Source organism: Sturnus vulgaris, chromosome 21 (genome assembly GCF_052056855.1).
Source record: "Sturnus vulgaris isolate bStuVul1 chromosome 21, bStuVul1.hap1, whole genome shotgun sequence".
NCBI lineage: Eukaryota > Metazoa > Chordata > Aves > Passeriformes > Sturnidae > Sturnus > Sturnus vulgaris.
The window spans coordinates 3,657,443-3,677,397 of record NC_142263.1 but is presented as its reverse complement, the minus strand read 5'-3'; the positions used below and the strand labels follow the sequence as shown (position 1 = coordinate 3,677,397).

At 41.8% G+C, this 19,955-nt stretch overlaps 1 protein-coding gene across 5 annotated transcripts in view; it reads left to right on the top strand.

The window, feature by feature from the left end:
- Window positions 1-19,955, top strand: part of SPECC1 (sperm antigen with calponin homology and coiled-coil domains 1) — an 86,964-nt gene that overhangs the window by 54,071 nt on the left and 12,938 nt on the right. For all 5 annotated transcript variants that reach the window (XM_088177030.1, XM_088177032.1, XM_014876535.2 and 2 more), the window contains 7 exons: window positions 556-629; window positions 971-1,149; window positions 8,602-8,747; window positions 8,939-9,039; window positions 9,780-9,861; window positions 12,128-12,278; window positions 13,165-13,267. In XM_088177030.1, coding sequence (XP_088033156.1) covers window positions 556-629; window positions 971-1,149; window positions 8,602-8,747; window positions 8,939-9,039; window positions 9,780-9,861; window positions 12,128-12,278; window positions 13,165-13,267 — 836 coding nt within the window. The remainder of the gene's footprint in view (window positions 1-555; window positions 630-970; window positions 1,150-8,601; window positions 8,748-8,938; window positions 9,040-9,779; window positions 9,862-12,127; window positions 12,279-13,164; window positions 13,268-19,955) is intronic.

The following is a 19,955-nucleotide window of genomic DNA, read 5'->3' as shown; positions in this document are numbered from 1 at the left end:
GGTCTGGCCTTTGCAAATATTCCAGTTTCGGATTTTCCCTTCTGTTCAGGCATGGAAGTACTATTTTAACATAGAGTGCTATAGATGGAATATTAGAGACAGTCTCTAAGCCTCACTTTTCAGTGAAGGAAGTATACTGCCTGTTCCAGAAATTGGAATTATTGGACTTCTATTAAAGAGTTTTTTGGGCAAAGCACTGGGAAGAGCAGTGAACTGGAGGCTGCTGTGGATGGGGAGCTGCCACCTGGTGGATCCAGTGGCTCTTCCACACATCAGTGATCCCTCGGGATGTGTGTGCTGAGTAAGTGAATCCACGTAGGATTGTTTAAATTTCAGCCTGGTTTAATACCTGAAAATAATGACATATTTTAGAGATGTTTGAGTACAAGATTTACTGTTGGTTCCATTGCTGGTCATTGGCAATGTCTTAATTCAGTTTGTTTTAGTGGCATTACCAGAAGCAAAACCAAATCAGCTGCTCTGCCCTCCCATTCTCATTTTCACTGTTGCCCTTAATGTGTTTGATAATCTTTTCACATCTTTTATCATTCCTAGGTAAAGCAATGAAGCTGGAAGAACAAAAACAAGATACAGAGAGGCAGCTGAAGGCTCTGACTAAGCAGATGAAGGTAAGGTTTAAGCTCCAAGACAAAGCTAAGCTGAGCTTTTATTGCAATACTGGCATTGTTTTCCTAAAACAAGAGCAGAAATTCTTTCTGCACCCTTGAAGTCTTCATTCCCTTCACTTTGGACTTCATGGCAATATTGGAATGGAAAGCTTAGCATGAGTTTCTCTGGCAACATTTTTGGTAGTATAAAGGAGCAAGTGTTCAGTTTGACCCAGCACCACCTTAAAATTGTGGGGAAATCCTGGATGCTTGTGATCACTGCAGTAGAGATCAATAATGAAGTGCTCAGCTCGAGTGGGTGCATTTTTACATCAGTTGGGGGTTCTGATTGCTCCTTCCAGGAGGACACAGAGGAGTGGAGGCGTTTCCAGGCTGACCTGCAGACTGCAGTGGTTGTAGCCAATGACATTAAGTGTGAAGCTCAGCAGGAGCTCCGTGTGGTGAAGAGGAAGCTGCAGGAGGAGGAGGAGAAGAGTGCCCGACTGCAGAAAGAGCTGGATGAAGTGAAGGGCAGCAACAGGTTGGTTGTTTATCATTTCCCAGGGCCAAGATTTGATCTGTGTGCCTGCTAACACGCATGCAAACAGTGCTTTGTCAGTAACTATTGCTGGCTTGGATGTGCATCTTGTCTGTTTGTAACTATTCTGGCAGATTTTGTTGTCTCTTACTCTAAAATGTTTCTGTTCTTTTTCTTTTTGGCAGTCTGTTTCTGTCAACTAAGCCATGAAAGTTTTAATCAGCAAATACTAAGGAGTAACAATTGCCAATATTCTCTGATAGCTTTGGTCTCAATATGCTGATGCCTTTATAACTCTATGCAGCTGTATTAAACCATCTGTGGAGAGATTGGTTGGGTACAGATATCCCAGAAGAGAACTTCTTAACCTGAGGGAAGTTAATGAAGAAAGACAAGAACAGTCATCTGTTCATCAGAAATATGTGTCAAATTAATTTTACTACTCTAGATTTTGCCTTTTAATCTCTCTCCTGGTAAATTCATGGCCATTGGCAGAATGGCCACAGGAACAGGGTGAATTCTTAATTTCTTTCAGGTGAAGTAACAGTCCAGCTCTACATTGCATTTATATTCTCACTGTTTTCCATTTAGGAGTTTCCACAGCAGCTGTGCAGTAGATGGGACTAAAAACATGGGAGAGCTTTTTTTGTGGAGGTGTATGGATCAGAATGCCTGGATTGAACAAACAGAAAAACTCCTTTCAGAAAATAAAGGAATGTTTTTAGGCTCCAGTTTCATTAGCAGAGTCCCAAGTGGATGCAAAGAAAAGCTGTTACAGACTATGTACTCAGACAAAATGATTACCAGACAGCACTTAAGGTTCTGGGCTCTTGTTTCCATTCCTAATTTGTTCTTAATGAAATTTCACTTGTTGAAAGCAGGGTTCCTACATGAGGGTGGTGAATCATATTCTCATAGCTTCCCCTCTGTATTATTTTGGCTTTTAAGATATATTTGATATTACTTCAAATGAATAGATGACGACCTGTTAATTTGCAAACTGTAATATTTATATTCCATCTATAAGGAACATTATGAGCTCTTTGGTATAAGAAGCCTGAGCTGCAAGTTCTCCTTTTTAAATTGGAACCCCAGAATCCATAGAGCTGTAGTTCCAAGAGAAAGTGTTCAGACATGTATTTAATGAAGTCAGTTTTGGCTTTTGTGTCTCCCTTTGTGTCACACACACATGGATGTGTCTGTCTCTGTGTCATGTTGACTCTCTGTGTAGCTTGCTTTGAGTATTGCCTTGGTCATGGAGCCAGATATGCTGTCTGCAGTGGGCGATATTGATTCTCTTCCAAAGGCAGGTAATGAAATCAAATTTTGCATCTGTCAGGGTAATTAATTTGATTCTCAGAGTGTGCAAAATGTCTGTACTGAGTGGTATGGGGAACATAATGAAGCCTATGGAAGTCCCTGTCTAAACAAAGCAGTGATCAGCAGCTAAACACTGGAATTTTAAAGCTCAACTGACCTATGAAACAAATTCCTGAAGTCGCCAAAGCTCCTGCTGATAGCCAGTTCTGCACTTCCAGATATTTTTGCATTCCTCAGGTCTCTGTCTCCCCCAGCACCTCGGCTTCTTTCACTCAGGAAGTTCTGGGGGTGTTGTCATCGTCACTTTGTCAGCTTTCACAAACGCCACTGCTCAGAATCAGCACTAGATTCTGGTGCCTGTGGTGGTTTTGCTGTGTGCTCAGCACTGGTGGAAGCAGTTGTAGCCTGATACCTTAACAGAGTCTATAAAGTATTCCTCATGTTTGCTAATGCTGAGCAGCTGCACGCTCAGCTGAATGTCTGACAGTCCCCAGTGAAAGTTTCCTGTCTGATTTTTAAGCTCATATTGGAAAGTGCACCTTCCAAAGAGCTTGCTACTCAAAGGTTTTTGGCAAAATCTCAGCCATCTCTTGAGGGTCATTAGACTCCACCTCACAAATTCATCTTGAAGCCAATTTATCTCCTACGACATCCTGCCATTTTAATGTTTGCCTGTGGCTGCCTGAGTTCCTGCCTCCAAGTTTGATTTCACCGTTACATTCTTCTAATCAGACAAAAAGTCATTTTTGGTTTAGGAACAGCCAAAGAACTTGCAGAAAAAATCCTGATGAGGTCATCAGAGTTCAACTGAATGAAGGTAAGAGCCTCCCAAAGGCATCTTTAACACAGATTAAATGTCTAATTCTATAACTAAGAATGTTGGGGGGGAGGTTGGTCATGAATGCATCAACCAAATGAAATAAGGGAAAAAGGAGTTAACTTGTCCCAAGTTAGTACTGGTTGAAACTACAAATTAATTAGCTCATGCTTCAGGCAGTCTTCTATGACATTTTACATCCTAATTAATGTTATTTCTCTGCAGTAAAATGCAGAAGCTTACAATCCACTGTTGTGTAGCTGTCTCCTCACAGGTAGTGGAAATAGAAGTTAAATAGTCTCCATCCTTGAAGGTTTTCAAGACCAGACAGGATAAGATCCTAAGTAAAAGTTTCAAGGTCTTGCTTTGACTCTTTGGCTTCAAATTGTCAAAATTATTTTGGCACTAAAACATTTTGTGCCTTGAACTAAGAGAATGGAGGGAAGACAGTTGGGCCAGCAGTAGTACTTAGAGAAATTAAATCTGTAATTAAATGAGCGACTTCTTAGAATAATAAAAAAATTAACCAGATCTTCAAACGGAAGCCTAAACTGGACATTGTGATGCATCCCACTAATTTGCTTCTGTTTCTCCTCCTAAAGTCTCCAATGCCACAGCATGGCAGTGTCACATGCTTTTCTCCTGGAAATGAGCTTGTAGTCTGTGTATTAAACCTCTCTGTCAGTCTGTATGTGCTGATGTGCTGCTCATTGTGCCTGTGTTTGCAGCTGTTCTGTCTCACAGAGGTTTGAGAGTTCACTCTGCTCTCACAACAAGCAAAGGAGGATGGCAGAGCAGGGCTCTCAAAGAAATGTTTTTTAGCTCCTCAGAGTTGTTTGGTGTGGGAGTTTGGGTTTGTTAGGGAGTTTTTGGTGGTTTTTTTTTTACATTGGGTGAGATTATTCCATTCTCTTTAGTGCAAGGACGCTGAAACTCTGGCTGAGGTAGAGCAGCTCAGCTGCCTGGATGGGTCCATGTATGAAATGACCAGAGGAGAGGAAAGCCAGGAGCACCACCACCCCTGTCCTACATTGATTCCCTGGCTGTAAAGAAGTAATTTCTTCCTATCTGAGCAACGTAAATTTATTTTGTATTTTGTACTGTAGTTGCTCATCGTGTCTCAAAGGCAAATTAGAGGAGTGTTAAGGCACTCTAAGTGTTCTAGCCCACACCACTGGCATTTCCCTGAGTCCCCTTAATTTAGAGATGATGGGATGATGTAAAATAGAGAGCTGTACCTCAGGGTGGGCATGGTGTGGCTTTCCATAACCTCCCCGACTGCTGTGTGTCTCTCCACAGGTGCCTGATCTCTGCCAGCTAACACAGCCCTGAAAGGAGGCACAGCCAGGCCTGTGAGACACTGCAGGACTTGCCTTCAACTCCCAGCTGAAAAAGGGAAGTTTCAATTCAAGAAATCACCTCTGTTTTTTTAATTACCCTGCAAAATTCAAGTGTATTGCAAAGTGTGAACGCTCAGGTCCACCTCTTCCCCATGGGCAAGAGCCTCTCTCTTTGTTTCAGAAGGCTTCTCTCTTCAGAAGACACCAGGAGGCAGAAGAAGTTCTGAATTACTCTAAAGCCAGCTAAGCCATAAGAAGTAATCACAGAGATTTGGGGATCTGAAATAACTGAGAGCTTTCTTTTTTTGGAGGGATGGAGCTGTTTTCCTCGAAACAGGCATTCAAACATGCCATTTTAACCTTAAGTAAAAATTAAACTGAGTGTGTATGTCTGATTTGTAAAACTTAATGGCATATACATAAATTCTCCATGTAGTATTATATTCTCTGATCTATCTCTGTGTGTCTAAGTACGTGTAAGAGAACAGATGGTTTGTACAGACACACTTGAGGATAGGTCACTGAAATCCAGCAGCAGAACTGAGTGGAGACATGGATTTACTGGCTCATTCTCAGCTGCTCCGCTGGTTTCAGATTCTCACTCCTGCATTGACAAGGCACTCGCCACTGGGTGGCACGGCCGACCCGGCTGGGAAGGGACAAGCACGGAGCGTGTCCTGCTGTGACCTTCCCGGGGGAAGTTCCCTGCGAGGTTTGTCCTCCTGTAAGAACTGCAGATGGAGAGAGCAGAAGGAAAAGAAAAGAACATATCAAGCCCTTAGTGAAGAGCCTCTCAGAAAGGAGTTGTTCTCATGCCTTTAACTCAGGTGAAGTATTTGATGATCAGGGAGAACTTGAAGTTCAGCTCTGCAGCCGGAGACACCTGGAGAGAGCTTTCCATGGATGCTGAGGAAAAACTAAGAGATCACCATCTCTACCAGGAGATTCTCACCGTTTGTTCCAGGACTGGAATTCTGTGTTTTGGCTGTGGGATTTCTGTCCTTTTCTTCTGGATGTGAAGACCTAGCAAGGGCCTGGTGTGGGAGCAGGCTGAGCTAGTGGAGAATTCCACAGGATGTCCTGGCTTTGGCATGGCCCCCACCTTTGTGCCGTGCTGCTGGAGTGTTTGCCTATATGCACACTTGTGTTGCCTTTCTCTGCTATGCTGGCAGCTCTTGAATGTTGGTTTTTATGTTTAAGAAATATACATTGAAGTGCCAAATAAATGCTTAAGTGTTTGGAATTGTCTGCTGCCTGCCCTTGGCCTCTCTTCTATTCTGTGCAGTGGTAGCTGTGTGTCTCTTCTTTGTGTGCCTTGGAGTTCAGGAGGAGACACAATGACAGGAACTGTGTCAAAGATGAGATTGGAGAGTCATTATTTCTGAAAATGTGGTCCTAGGCCTCCTGTAACAGTCATCAGAGCAGTTTAGAAATTTAACAAACATGAGAAGGCTGAATTTGCCAAAAATCTGTACATTAAGCCCAGAAAGACTTGCACCTTGTTATCAGTCAGTTGTCCACATATTTCAAACCTAGAAAACAAGGAGACTCACCCTTGCTGCTAGAGAAAAGCTCTCTGCACCTACTTCTCTCACCAGTGAATGAATGAAACTCAGCAGTGGTTTTGTGAAAGGAACTGCACATTTTAATTCCTTTGTGGCTCCAGTGCTCTGCTTCCCCCTGGAGCTTCAGCCAGCTGCACGTGCAGCATTTATCTGTGTGACCCATTCATTCTTGTTTCCAGGAAAGCATACAGCAATTGGTGACATTTTGTTCAAATCCCTCATTTTTGTAGCAGAACTTGTGTAGTCTCATGGATGACCCAAGATGTGCTAAGCTGACGAAATGCTGTGCATAAGGAGGAGTCATTTTGGGTTTGAAGTTATGGCTTATCATTAATCTTTCTAATGTGTGCTCTGTGCTGTCCTCTTGAATTAGCTACTGCAAGTTAAGCTCTTGCTATTCTGCTTCTCTCTTAAGAAGCCCATCTGTGTACACACACTTGCATCCCCCTGTCATACAGATTTTTCTTTTTAAGGTGAAGTGCTCACCAGTTTCATCTCCCCATTGCTTGTTGACTGGCATGTGTTGTTTTAATTGAAGCAAGTGGCTCTCAGGACTATTGTTCTTATCTTTTGTGCCAAGGTTTGCAGCATGGGAGGCCTCGTTTTTTTGTGGTGATTGTGTTTAATCAAGGAGGTTGTTTCAGGCTGCCTATTACAAATATACAGATGGAAGATTACAAGAAGCAACCTAAAAAAAACTGAAGCTGGTTGTAACTCCAGCACTTGAATCCTCATAATGACAGAATAATGGCACCTGAATTCTCAGTGGACTGTTCTGTGGCACAGGGGCTGGTCTAGTGACTCTGTTTAACGTTTGCATCCTATTGCAGTCCAAGGCCAGACTGAAAGTGTAATAGATTGCACTGGGTGGTTTGGGATCTTGAGGTAGAAATTCATCCTTCCTCCATACTTTGCTAGAAGCAGGACTCATTTAGCTTTTGTGATTTGTGTAACTCAGGTGCTGCCACGTGCTGATTTGTTGTTTTTGCTTTACGAATCACAGAACAAAAAGTCAAGGCTGGAACTTAAGGCTAGCAAAACACTGGCTCCCTCAGAGCTCAGTGAATCTTATCCAATCTGCCTTTCCTCCTTATTGGATTAAATGAGAATGGGACTGAAATGGCTTTTTTTCCAGCCATCTGCCTTTGCAGGCTCCCCTGGCACAAAAGGAGCTTCAATAAATTAAAGAAGTAGCAAAAGTCTGCTTGAAGACAGCACCTCCTTAAGCCCTGCCAGAAATAGAAACTTGAGTCACTCTTATTCTCTTATTCACTGATACCCTTTAGCCTCTTCCATTTTCAGATGGCTAAATGGAAAGGAAAAGGCTCTGACTTCTGTTTTTAGCTCACAGAAGTTGTTCAACCCTATAGGCACTTTCTGTAGGAGTCCTCCAGGCATGATTTATGATTTATGAAATCATTTCTGGTTTTGTGTTCATGTAACTCTTGGTGTGTATCAAACATGGTAAATACAGGGAGATGTGGTGATAGCTCAGAAGCTGCTGCTCAGCAGCTCATGTGCAGGTTCTGAGCAATGGGAAAGGTACAAATGATTTCTTTTTACATTACTAGACTATATTTGCTTGCAGCTTTCCTAAACTAAAGCTAGGTAATTGCACTCCAAGTCTGCCTGAGACATATAGGTAAGTCACTAAAGCAATATCATGTAAAATACTTGACTAGGAGCAACTTTCACTGTGTGATTATATTTCATGTTTAACACAGCTCTGGGCTTTCCTGTATGAACTCCTGTAAGTCCAGCACCTGATCATGACTTCAGAATTTCTTTTCAAAGGAGTGACTTCTTTATCTCTCCTTCCTGTTCAAATATGAAACCTTTTCTGTTTGGTCTGTCTTCATTCTAGCCATTGGATTTTGGCCTTCCTGTGTCTGCTGGGATGAAGCATTTAAGAGTTTTGTTCCCCATATAAGTGCTTATGAATTGTGATTGAGGGTTCATTTATTTAGCAAATATCTCTGTTGTAAGTTTGAAATGTTGAGGTTTTACTCTCAAGTGTATTTGCCTTTTGGTTACTTTCCTCACTATAAACTGAGAGCCACAGTAGCCCCTTGGCACCTGTGCTGTACTGAAAGCCCATCTTCAGGAAATTATTGATAATTACTCAAAAGTCTCATCAAACTGCTTTTTTTTTCCTGTGAAAATCCTCCTTCCTGTGTGAGGCTTGGGAATGAGGATGAAATGGTTAACAGTGCAGAAGAGTTTGTTAGACTCAGTGATTTTGTGTTTGCCAGGCACTGCAAGAAAAGGACCTGAATATTCTAGGAGTGGTCCAAGTTCAGGGCATTGCAGTAAAACCTGCCCATTGTTGGATTTGCCTGGCTATCAATGAAGACCTTTAATCTGTGCTTGCACTCCCTGTTGCCCTGACTGTGCTGTGGTTTGTGCCTTGCAGGCTGGCAGCTGAAGAGGTGGAATCTGTGGAGTCAGACACAGCCAGCCGCTGGCAAGGGGTCTGCCTCAGCAGAGCATCTCCCACACCTCCAGAGTCTGCAGCCACTGTGAAGTCACTGATAAAGTCATTCGACTTGGGATGCTCAGGTATTTGAATATTGTACTTTGTAGTTGTAAAAAAAAATTCTAGCAGTGAGTAGGATCTGCTTCTGGATGGGTATTTTCTGTCAGTGCTTGGTGCATAAATATGGAATGTCACCACATACTGGTTCCCTGATCTGACAAGAGAGTGATAGTTGGGTTTGAAATCTAGATGTTTCCATGATTTTTCCTTGCAGGTAGCAGTGGACAAAATGTCCCAGTTCACAAGGTGCCCAGGAGCCCTCTCAGTGGAATTCCAGTGAGGACAGCCCCAGCAGCTGCTGTTTCCCCAATGCAGGTACAAGTGTAGATTCAAAAGAGGTGGACACGGTGCTGGCTCCAGCATCTGCTGACAGGGGGAAGGGGAAACTCATCTGTTTGTTTGCTGTGGAACATCAAATGCTGTGGTCCTAACAAAAAGGATCAAAGTGAGTTTGTCTTGACTTCAGCTTAGAGGTCTCAGTGGACGGATGTGAACTCTGTGGAATACAGTTCTGAACTTTTATCACCATGGACCAGAATAGAGGTTTCACTTATTGGGAGTGAGATAGAAGAAACATCACACTGAACTAGGGAGCTGGCACGTGAGCTGGGATTGAAGTTTCCAAGATGTGTGCTCCCAGTTATGCAGTGAGGTCTGGGAACTGTGTATTAATGCCTGATGATGGGCTATTAATTGTAAACTGGTGCTGGGGCTGCAGAGACAAGAATCCTCCTGACATATGATTCAGGGTGTTGGGAACAGACATCTTTCGGATTTGTGACTCTAAATTGTGTTTGGCAAGAGAAAAATCATACAAATAGAAGTGTGAAGTAGTTCAGGAACCAATGGATTACCAGATAAAATATTGTCCCTTTGTCCTTTTATTTTTCACAGTTATTTACCCAGCTCTAGGTCCAGCTGATACCCTGCTGAAAGGTTTCTGTGTCCTTCCATGTGCTTTGTGATCTTGAAATAGCAGAAATTTCTTTCTGCTCACGTATTTAAGCATGATGACCAATACTTCTTCAATTACCTTTTGCACCTTTGTTTCACAGAGACATTCTGTGTATAACAATGCCAAGCCAGCCAGCAAGGGCATTGCCAGACATGCAGATCTGTCAGACCTCCCTCTGGCAGGTAAGTTGTGATAAATGTACAGATACTGCCTCTTTTGTTAACTAAACTTCTTATTAACTCTTGGTCTCTGCCTGAGCCATTTTTCTTCTTCTTACGTGGTCAAAGGACACATGGAAAGTGCCTCCAGTGTCTTTGTTTTACAGACCTTATTAATTTTGTTGTGCTTCTATGCCCATCTTGATCATAACTAAAAAATAGCTGATTTATTGTGGTTTGCCAACACAAACTCCCCTTCTTTATTCAGAAATATCCACGGCACCTCTGTAATCCACACTGTGGAACTGGAGAGGGTTGGATTTTGTTCAGCATGTATGTCTCTGGAACAGGCCCAAAGCACTGTCTTCTGAGGGTTTATTTGTTTTTAAATTGAGCTTCATTTGAAATACATCAAACATTTCAGATACTGATGTGACTCTTTTAGGAGAAATCATATTTGGGCTAGAAATAGTTTGTTTTGAGAGTTCTCAAGAGATGAGTTTGTTTTCATTTCACACTTTGCTTTTGTTCTCTTGTCATTTAATATTCTTTTCTACCAGTGTTTGTTTCCCATTTTCTCTAGGGCCCTTTATTTTGATTATCTGGTCCTGAATGTAGTTGTTGCATTGGAATCAAAGTTAGTAACAACAGATTCTTGAATTTTTAAGGACAGATGAAATGTTATATTCCTGTAGTGAAACTGCAGGCAGGGACTAAAAAAAAAAAATCTGTCACAACTTCTTGATGGCTAGACTGGATTTTCTGCAGTAGTTTGCTAATACAGGAGAGAAATTAGAACGTGGCTAAGCAAGCAGAAGTGTCTGCTTCTGTGTAGGGAAATGGGCAGGGTTTATTTACTGGTATCAGTTGGTTTCCAAGAAGTCTTGCATGAGTGTATAGATCCCAAACGCAATATAAGACCTTTTTAATCTCGTATCAGTTTACTCTAGAGTGAAATAATCTATCAGCTGTGTAATACGATGCCAGTTCTTAACAATAAATACCTCACTCTGGGCCATGGATAATTTCTGTTATTTCCCATAGACAATTCTGAGAAAATCTGTTAAAATCAACAGATATTTTATAAGCCATTGTATGGTAAAAAATTATGGCTGCTTATCCAACAAGTTCCTGTATTTACAGCTTCTCTTTGTACCTGGATTTAATTTAGTTCAAATAATCCATAGCAAAGGCTTGCTCACTGTAAAGTTGTAACAGCTCTGGTTCCAATCTAAATAATCCTAGAAGGCAGTTGATCCAAGCCCTATGCAAACAGCATTGAATCAAAAATTATCCCCAAGGAAATTCAGAGTGAAGTAGTCTACATAATAAAAATCTTCTGGCTGATTCCATCTGACCAGTGTCACAGCAGGGTTCTGTGATGTCCCTAATATGACCCAAATGTTACATAGTTGGAGAGGAGCATGGATTACTTTACCCAGAGCTGGTCTTTGGCTGTGATCTTGGAGAGTCAGAGGTTTACTGGCTCCATCTGGGCTTTCTAGCACCCAGCAATAAGTCACAGGGAGCTGAAGCTGAGATAAGAAGGAATTCACACCTCTGTGATATGGCATTAATTGATAATTATCATAGGGATGTAACTGAAAAAGAGGTGAAAAAGTTGTATTCCTTCCACATTCAGTAATTCTGATAATGTGATATGCAGTCCTGGCTTGTTACATCACCTCATGTATTGATATGCAGTGATTTTCTTTTGACTATATAACAATATATATCATAAATACATTATATACATTATATAATATGTGTAAGAAAAATACAGATGCATCTGCTGTGAATATATTGAGCCTTCTCAAAGTTATGCCAGAGTGGATGCCAGACATCCTGAGGAGTAAGTGCCTTTCCCTGGGCTGTGTTCAGGACACACGAGGCTTTCTTGTTACAAGTCTGCTAATGGCAGAAAAGAAATCATTGTACTGGGGCTGCTCAGTCATCTGGTGAAGATATCTGGTGCTCAGCTTTTGAACCTTTAAGACTGTAGATTTTGGTATTTCCCTTCATTCACCTGAGGCCCCTACCCCCCAGCAGGAGTATCAATCACAGGAAACCAGGCAGCCTGTACTGTTGAAATCATCAAAGCCATTCCTTGCTGTGGTCACCTCTAATCTGCTCAAGGTTTCCTAGCCCCATGTGTGTTTAATGAACAAATGAGTACATTTGTTTAGAATCAAAACAACAGACTACATATTGTGTGCTGGGGTGGCAGGACAGTGATTAATCAAATTCCTCAGGCTGCAAACTGACAGCTCCTTTTTTTAAATTCCCACAGATCTTCTGAAGGGGAGAAATGAAGAGCTGAAACCAGAGCATTACCTCCGCAAAAGCCCCTCCCTGGAATCCCTGAGCAAACCCCCCATGGCCTTCAGCAGCAGGATGCTTTCCTCTACCCCCAGCTGCTTGAAACCCCAAAGCAAACTCAGGTATCAGCCCAACTTCCTGGGAAAAACAGGACAAACCAACAGCATTACCTTGGCACCAAGATAAATATTTTAATCTGGAGGATCCTGTCTCCAGAGCAGACTCTGCTGGGAATTACCAGGCTCTGTTAGATCCAGATGCAAAAATTCAGATTGTAATGATCATTGTTATCTGTAAAATGAGAAATGAGGATAGTTAAGTTTTCAGGAGCCACTGAGTTGTACACAAGAATTCCATCATGTGTACATGTGGTCAGCCCTCATTATCTTGCTGTCATTTTGCATGTTGTGGTGAGCTAAGAACCACAGGCTCTGAGGGCTGAAGGAAATTGGACACATAATTTTCTTCTCTCTTGAGAAAAAAACATATATTTTCCTCTGATCTCCACCGTTATTCCCACCAGTAGAAGCTGTAGAGTGAAGACAGTGTGGGTGTTTTGATTGTTGGCCTTTAAATGTCCTCAGCTTTCACATTTTTCATTTTACTCAAGAACTTGTTTTGCAGCAGCTCAACTGTATGAATTTACTGTTACAGATTCTTTAGGCAGTTTCTTTCAATTTTACACCTAAATCCTGTTTTTCAGTATATAAAATAAAGAGATTATTTAAAAATTGTCTAAGTAAAGCTGATGAAAATAATAGCAGAAATGCTTGGTTGACACACAGCACTGGATATCCACAGCTTCTGTTTTTTCAGCTCTTGATGTACAGTGACACCACCTGAATTTACAGGAAAATAGTAAATGCAAGCTCCAAAACCTAATGTAGTTTTGTTTATGTTTGTGTTCTGTGCTGCCATTCTGCTTTGTCATACAGATATTTACACACTGGTAAAAATTAAAGAGATTTCAAGTGTATTTATTGTCTTCTCCCTTCTTCCCTGGTTTAGTGTGGAGAGAAAGGACCCCCTGGCAGCCCTGGCTCGGGAGTATGGGGGCTCCAAGAGGAATGCTTTGTTGAAATGGTGCCAAAAGAAGACTGAAGGTTACCAGGTAAGAGAGGTAAAAAGGTACCTTTTTACTTTAATCACTGTCCTGTACTATGCAGTAAGGAGTCACTTCAAAGAAATATGAATATTAATGTGTGTTGATTTTTGCATGTTTATTTTATGGCCTGTTTCCATCCCCTTCTTTCAGATTTCTTTAACACTGCAGTCCCCAATATTGTGTTGTCATATGTATTTTGTATACAAACCCCAAAATATTTTCTGCACTGAAGACTGCTGATGGTGAGAAACAGAGTGTATATGTGCAGCAGCCTCAATTTAGCATCAGTTTTTGAAAGTACATTCTCATACTTCTGTAGGCTTTTGTGGGCACTACATCATTGTGTGAGTTTTTTCTTTAGTCCTGTCTGCAAAACCAGAGAAATATTTCATTGTGTGGCCTTGACCAAATGTTTGCAGCTTGATTTTACAGAGACTGCCTGAGACTGTCTCATTTCTTTGCAGAGTGATTTTCACTGTTTATCAGGGATAATGGTTTGTCCAGGTCTTGCATGGCCATTGCTGTGCTTACCTGGCTCGTGTTGGTTCTGCAAGGAAGGCAGTTACAGACAATATTTCATCCTGTGGGGGATGCTGGATGTGCAGGAAAGTTTGAGTTTGGTATAATGTTGGGAGTTTTCTTTCTTAGGAATAATATTTTTTGTTACTTGGAGCAGAAGGCAAAAGCAGTTATCACCACATGTTGTGCACCCTGGAGCAAGTCTCTAATAAAAGCAGACTCCATCGTTTAAAGTCAATAATATTTTTTTTCTTCTTCCCGAGCAAGTCTTTATGAAGCATTAGCTGCAGGGTGCAGGAGTTTGGAAGGGAGGACAGTAGCTTTCCTTTCAGTGGTTCCTTAGCACTGGTGTGTTCCTCTGGCTTGCAGCAGTTTCCCAGAAGGAAGGTGTTGGAGACAGGGCTTGACTTTAGACACAGCTTAGAGTAAGGCCAGGGTTAGTGTTTAGCCTACAGTTCTGTGATACTCCCTCAAAGTGCTGTCCCCTGTAATTGTGTGTTCTGTGCTGTGTTGATTTATTTTATATCTCCTCTACTGAAATTCTCCTGGGCTTGGATTTGAAAGTATGTGGGAACATTCCCACGCAGTCCTCAGAAAACAATTAATAAAATACAACTTTTGCAAGTCCAGCTTCTGTTAAGGCAGCAAACCCATCTCTCAAGTAATGCTTTCTCCTGGCAGTGTTGCCCTTTTTTGTTTGAAATGGCATCTATGAGGAGCTTCCTTCACTCTCTAAACAGTTTAACTCTGATTAATTCACTCTTAGGAGTGTTCTGAGCATCATCCTGTAGGTTTCTTTCTCTGATTTACACCCAAGTTGAACTAAATGTGTTGCTTTTAGAAAGAAAGGATGTGGCTTTGCAAATGCAGAGGCCTGTGTGACATCTCAGGGTAGATATTAAAGTCAGAAGAACCAAAGCACCATCACAATATTGATTTATGGTGAGAATTTTGCCTCTCTATCTTCACTGCTTTGTTTATAGGGATTCTCCCTTGGACATTCTTCCCCAGCTCCTCATTCCCATTGCACTCTTTGCTGTGCATTCACTAACTCATCATGAACTTGCTTTTCCCAGACCCTTGCACTCCCATGGTAAGGCTGATGTTTAGCTCCACAGGGAATTTTTATCACTCTTGAGTGCAAGAAATGGAGTAAAGAACGTCATCCTCCTTCCTGCCTCAGCCTCTGCAAGAGTGGAATGAGGTAATGAACTCCACAGAGCAGACCCTGGTGACGTGCATGACTTCTTTTCCAGAGATAACTCCTCTGTCTGTGAGACATCATCTGTGCAAATTCCAGGATAATCGGGTCATTCCTCACATGAAGCCCAGAACCAGGGAGAAGTTTGGATGCAAACTCTTTTCAGCCCTGTGACACAGCAGAATGAGAGCATAAAAAATTTGCTATTGACTGCCTAACTTCTCTTTCTGGTGGCAATATGTGTGATAGCAGTTCCTCATCTGAGCTGGGGAGGAAAAGGGGAATTCCTTTCTGTTTAAATTATGATTTCATTGAGCAGTATGAGCAAAATGGATTAGAATGACTGATACTCTCAGTATCAGCTACTCCTCCTGTCCCAGAGGAAAGCTGGATGGGTGACCTAGGAGGGTATCTGGGGATGAGACCTCGGGAGCAGCACACAAGATTCCACTTTTTAAATGCTTTAATTCATACAAAATTTATGCTGTAGATAGAAATTTTCATCCTACTCCTGGCAAATACAGAATCAAGTCCAACCATAAACTCTCCTTGCATGGACTACAGTGGGAACATTCTCTGGCTTTGAACTTGAGCGTGTTCCCCAGGAGGCAATCTCATAAAACAAACCAGGGACACTGAGGGGAGTTGGGGGAAGTACAACACAAATTAGCAGTGGCCTGGAGGGTTTTGTTTGCTTTTTAAAAAAAGAAATTGTATGAGTTTACAGTAACTGAGGGGAAACATGAAAGCATCTCTGTTTCTGTAATTGGCTATGTCAATTCTAAGATCCTTATTTAAACAGTGATTTGATATCAGAAAGATATGCATACTAAGAAAAAAATATTTAGAACATGAAAACAGAATCACTAGAGTGAAAATAAAGTGGGAGTTCGGTTTCGTGACTAGGAGAAAAGAATGTGAAAATGTAATTGCATAAACTGTGGCACTATTGATCATGTTATTTCAATTGTCATGTTTTGGTGCCCAGATGAATGTTATCTGGCATTTTGGCCATTGATTCTGAATAACTATGCAGGGGAGGTGCTAAAAAGTCTCAGTAGTAACAAGAATTGTGGTGAAATCAGAAATCTTTGTGGTGAAATCTTTGGGCTCAGTGTCTTTGTGCAAAACTTCCTGGTGGGAAAATCTCCACCTTAAAAAACCAAATCTAATGTATGGTTCCCTATAAGAATTGTGCACAGGCTCCTTTCTGCCAGATACACAGGCTGAGTTCAGTGACATCATCGCGTGTCATGTAGGGCCATGAGGTGACCAGGCTTGAGCAATGCTTTTGTGGCTCTGAAATTCATTTACCACAAAGCCTGCTGAGACTAGGCTATTTGTGTTAAAATAGCTTTTTCTCTGTTGTCTTGTGGGTTTTTTCATCTATTTAAAAAGATGATACATTCTAGTAGCAGTGTGAAGCAGGAATTGGGTGCCTCTTTTCTAACAGGCTGAGTTCCTGTGAGCTGGAACTCCTGGAAGCTGCTGAGAGTCATTCTTGTTGCATTATCACCTTTCATAATCATGTCATTAGTGACTCTGGTGTCATTTTAGTGCCCTGATTCTCTTTCCTCTCTGTAGAGACCATTTGTCATGGGGCCAAACCTCTCTAGATTAAAGTCTATTGCTATTCACAGATGTATTGTGAAAACACAGAACTTCAAGAGGCACTTAACCCATGATCATTAGAATTGAGGATTATTGTTTCTGTCACACATGCTCTCTCTAGAGAGAAGGAATATGTTAATGAATATGGAACTATTTTCGTGCTCTTTTCAGCCACTACACACCCTTCCTGTGGCCCAGAGGAAAAGAGGATCTGAGACTGGCTCTTTTCTCCAGTACATTTTCGTGGTTATTCTTTTATTCAAAGTGATATTTGGTTTAACAGGACCTGTTTGGGATCCACCACTTGTTGAAGATCCACCATCTCTTACAGTAAAGCTATGAGATTGTTTTAAGCAGAAAAATGCTAAATAGGAGCAGACAGGGAATGTCCTAGAACTCATAAAGGCAAATGGCAGCTGTACCTCTGAAAATGCTTGTATTTCATGTATTCTTGATCTGTGCTTTCAAGCCATTGCATGGTGTCACCTCCCTGACTCTGGCAGTGCCAGTGCATCAGCTGCAGCTCTTCATGGAGCAGGGATACAAAAGCTTAGGGAGAAAAGTCAAGCTGTTGCAGTATTTGCTGTTTGTCAAGTAATTATAGCAAGAGACTGCTCGACTGGTGGTTTGGCAGTGGATGTAATACAAAGCTCTTTATCCTTTTGTGTTCAATTTAAACTCAGACTAATACCAGCTTTTTGTTTACGAATTTGTGGCTTTCTTTTTCTCACAGGAATTCACATTCCTTTTCTCTTTATGCTAGGCAGTATTTCCTTCAAATCCTCCTTGTTCTCAGGCTCTATTCCATGTTGTTCCCCCCTGCTTTTTCTGATGCTTTTTTGCTTGGTTTGCTGGCTGGATGAGATCCAGCACGGATTAAGTGTGACCCAAAAATGCACAAAGATGGATGTAACATATTCCCTTTGGTCAGGTGGTCATGGGACCATTCTCCTTTGGGAGATGGACTCTGCTGGGACACAGAACGGCAATTTTTGGACTGCTGATGCATCAAGCAGGTGCATTCTTGGAGCTGCAGTCTCTGAGGACTTGCTTTATAGGAGATCCCAAAGCTCCTTCATGGCCAGCTGTACTTTCAACACATCCATGTTTGAAGGTTTCTTCTTTATTCTGGAAAATAAGGGCTGTGTTTAGAAACAAGAAGTCTGTTATTTCTTTGTATGTTATTAGTGTGAGGAGTTGGCATTCTCTGTCTACTTAAGCATTAATCTTTTCTAATTGTCAGCTGAGCACTTTACCTCACTGGCATCGTCTTGGACTGCAGAGAGTAAACAGAGCTGTGTAAATAATGTTTTTTTAAAAAAGTATGTATATATAAAAAATAAATGCTACCACAGTCCTCAGGGTTGGCAGTTCCAGCAAAGTTGATTCTTTACCAGAATTAGAACTGAATGGGACAAAACCCAGGATCAACCCTTTGAACCTGGGACTTGGCTTGCTCAAACACTTCCTTTGACACATATATAATGGAGCTTAGTTTTAAAGGCTTGAGAATCCCAGCACAGCTGTGCCTTGTCCTCAGGAAATACAGGAGAGAACCCAGTGGTTTCCAATTACCAGATGTGCACTTCCTACATTACATTGTGTGTTTGTGTCAACAGATAGCCTGAAACTGTTTCAGTACATTCCCAAATTGAATCAATCTCTCAGGTTTCTGTCTAAACTAAGCAGGTTTCTATCTAAATGTTTCACTGGTCAAGAGAAGGAGGTGGGCAGTGGCATTGCCTAATTCAGCAGCAGCACTGAGGAGCAGATGAGCAGGTTCACTTTTCTAAGCAAGGAACTAAATCCCATGTGCAGCCTGGAAAGGCTGGAATTCCCACAGGACTGTGGTCTTGTGAAGATTAACAGCAAAACAAATCACTCCTGGGCTGTGTTATGTGGGTGAAGAAAAACACTGCACAAAACCCCCTCCAGGTTTGCATGGCAGCCCTCCAGTCATTCTGAGCAGCACTGATGGCAGAATCTCTGCTCTGGACAGACTGGGGAGGTTTCCCTGGTGCCACACCAACCTCTGTGCCTGAGATCAGAGCCTGCTGAGCCAGCAGGAAAAAGCTTTGAGTCACACCAGCAACTCACTCAGGTTTGCTCTGGGGGACAATGACACTTCCCCTGAAGTCCCAGTGCCAGCCCTTCTGTTCTGACAGGCTGCACAAGCTTACAGAGCTCTGTGTCCACAGCATTTGTTGCATTTTGACTTTTAGAAGAAGGATATATGAGCAGTGGGTTTTTCCCAGGAAGTTATTAGTATATTCTGTGGGCTTCTGAGAATGAAATGAGGATGAAATTTCTGGCTCTCTCTGTGTTTCTCTGATCTTTGATGAAGAGGAGGATGTTGACTTTTCCTATCTGTACAAAAGTTGAAAGGATTTTACTAATAGCTCTTGAGATAGGAGAGATTATTCTGTGTTTAAATTAAAATTGACAATAATTGGTCAGGAATTTTGCTTCCAAGTCTGGACCATCTTTGTGACCTTGGAAATCTTACATTACAGCATTGCCTTGATCTTCCTAGCAGTTAAAATACAGATCACACAATCATATAATAGAATAGAAACTTCATTAATATTTGGAAAGATTCTCTGATAAAAAGGGAAATCTTGAGAGATTTTAATTCTTGAAAATACAGACTGAAAATGTCAAGACAGTCCCAATTTTCTTTGCAAAATCAGAAGCTGCTGGCCAGAGCTTGCTGAGCAAGCAGGAAAAAGCATTATTTTCCTAAATAAAAATACTTATGGCTGAATGTGTACATGCAGTTTCTCTGTATGTCCCGGCTGGACCCAGGCTTGGTGTCTGGAATTAAAATGCAGCAGCCAAATCATGGTATGTGAGGAATAACCAGGTTAATTACCAGTGCAATCACCCCTTCTCAGTGATTCCAGTGCACAAACGTGCTTCCCTAGTGGAGCCAAATAACTTGAGCCAAGCTCTACCTTTTTTCACATAGAGAGCTTTATCCTGTAAACAAATACAAGTCTCTTGATTGGAGGGATAAAATAAATGCAGCTCTCTCATGCGTAACTTTCTATCCTGCTGGGTAATTTTAAAAATAGCATTTACATTCTGTCCATCCCAAAGTCCAAGACACTTCCCTTGTGTTGCCTGGATGCACTGACAATCAGTGAAAACACTCAATTGATTGGTCACCAGCTGGAACAGCTCCAAACTGGGAATTTAACCCTGCTGCTGCTCCACCAGTAACCTTTGCTGGTGGGACCTCTCCCCACCGTGTTTCCACCCTCCACACTGAGCCTGCTGCAGTCTGCAGCCTGCCCCTGCACCCAGGAATTCCAGGACATGCCTAATCTCTGAATTCTCAATACAGATAATTAGAAGGAGCCG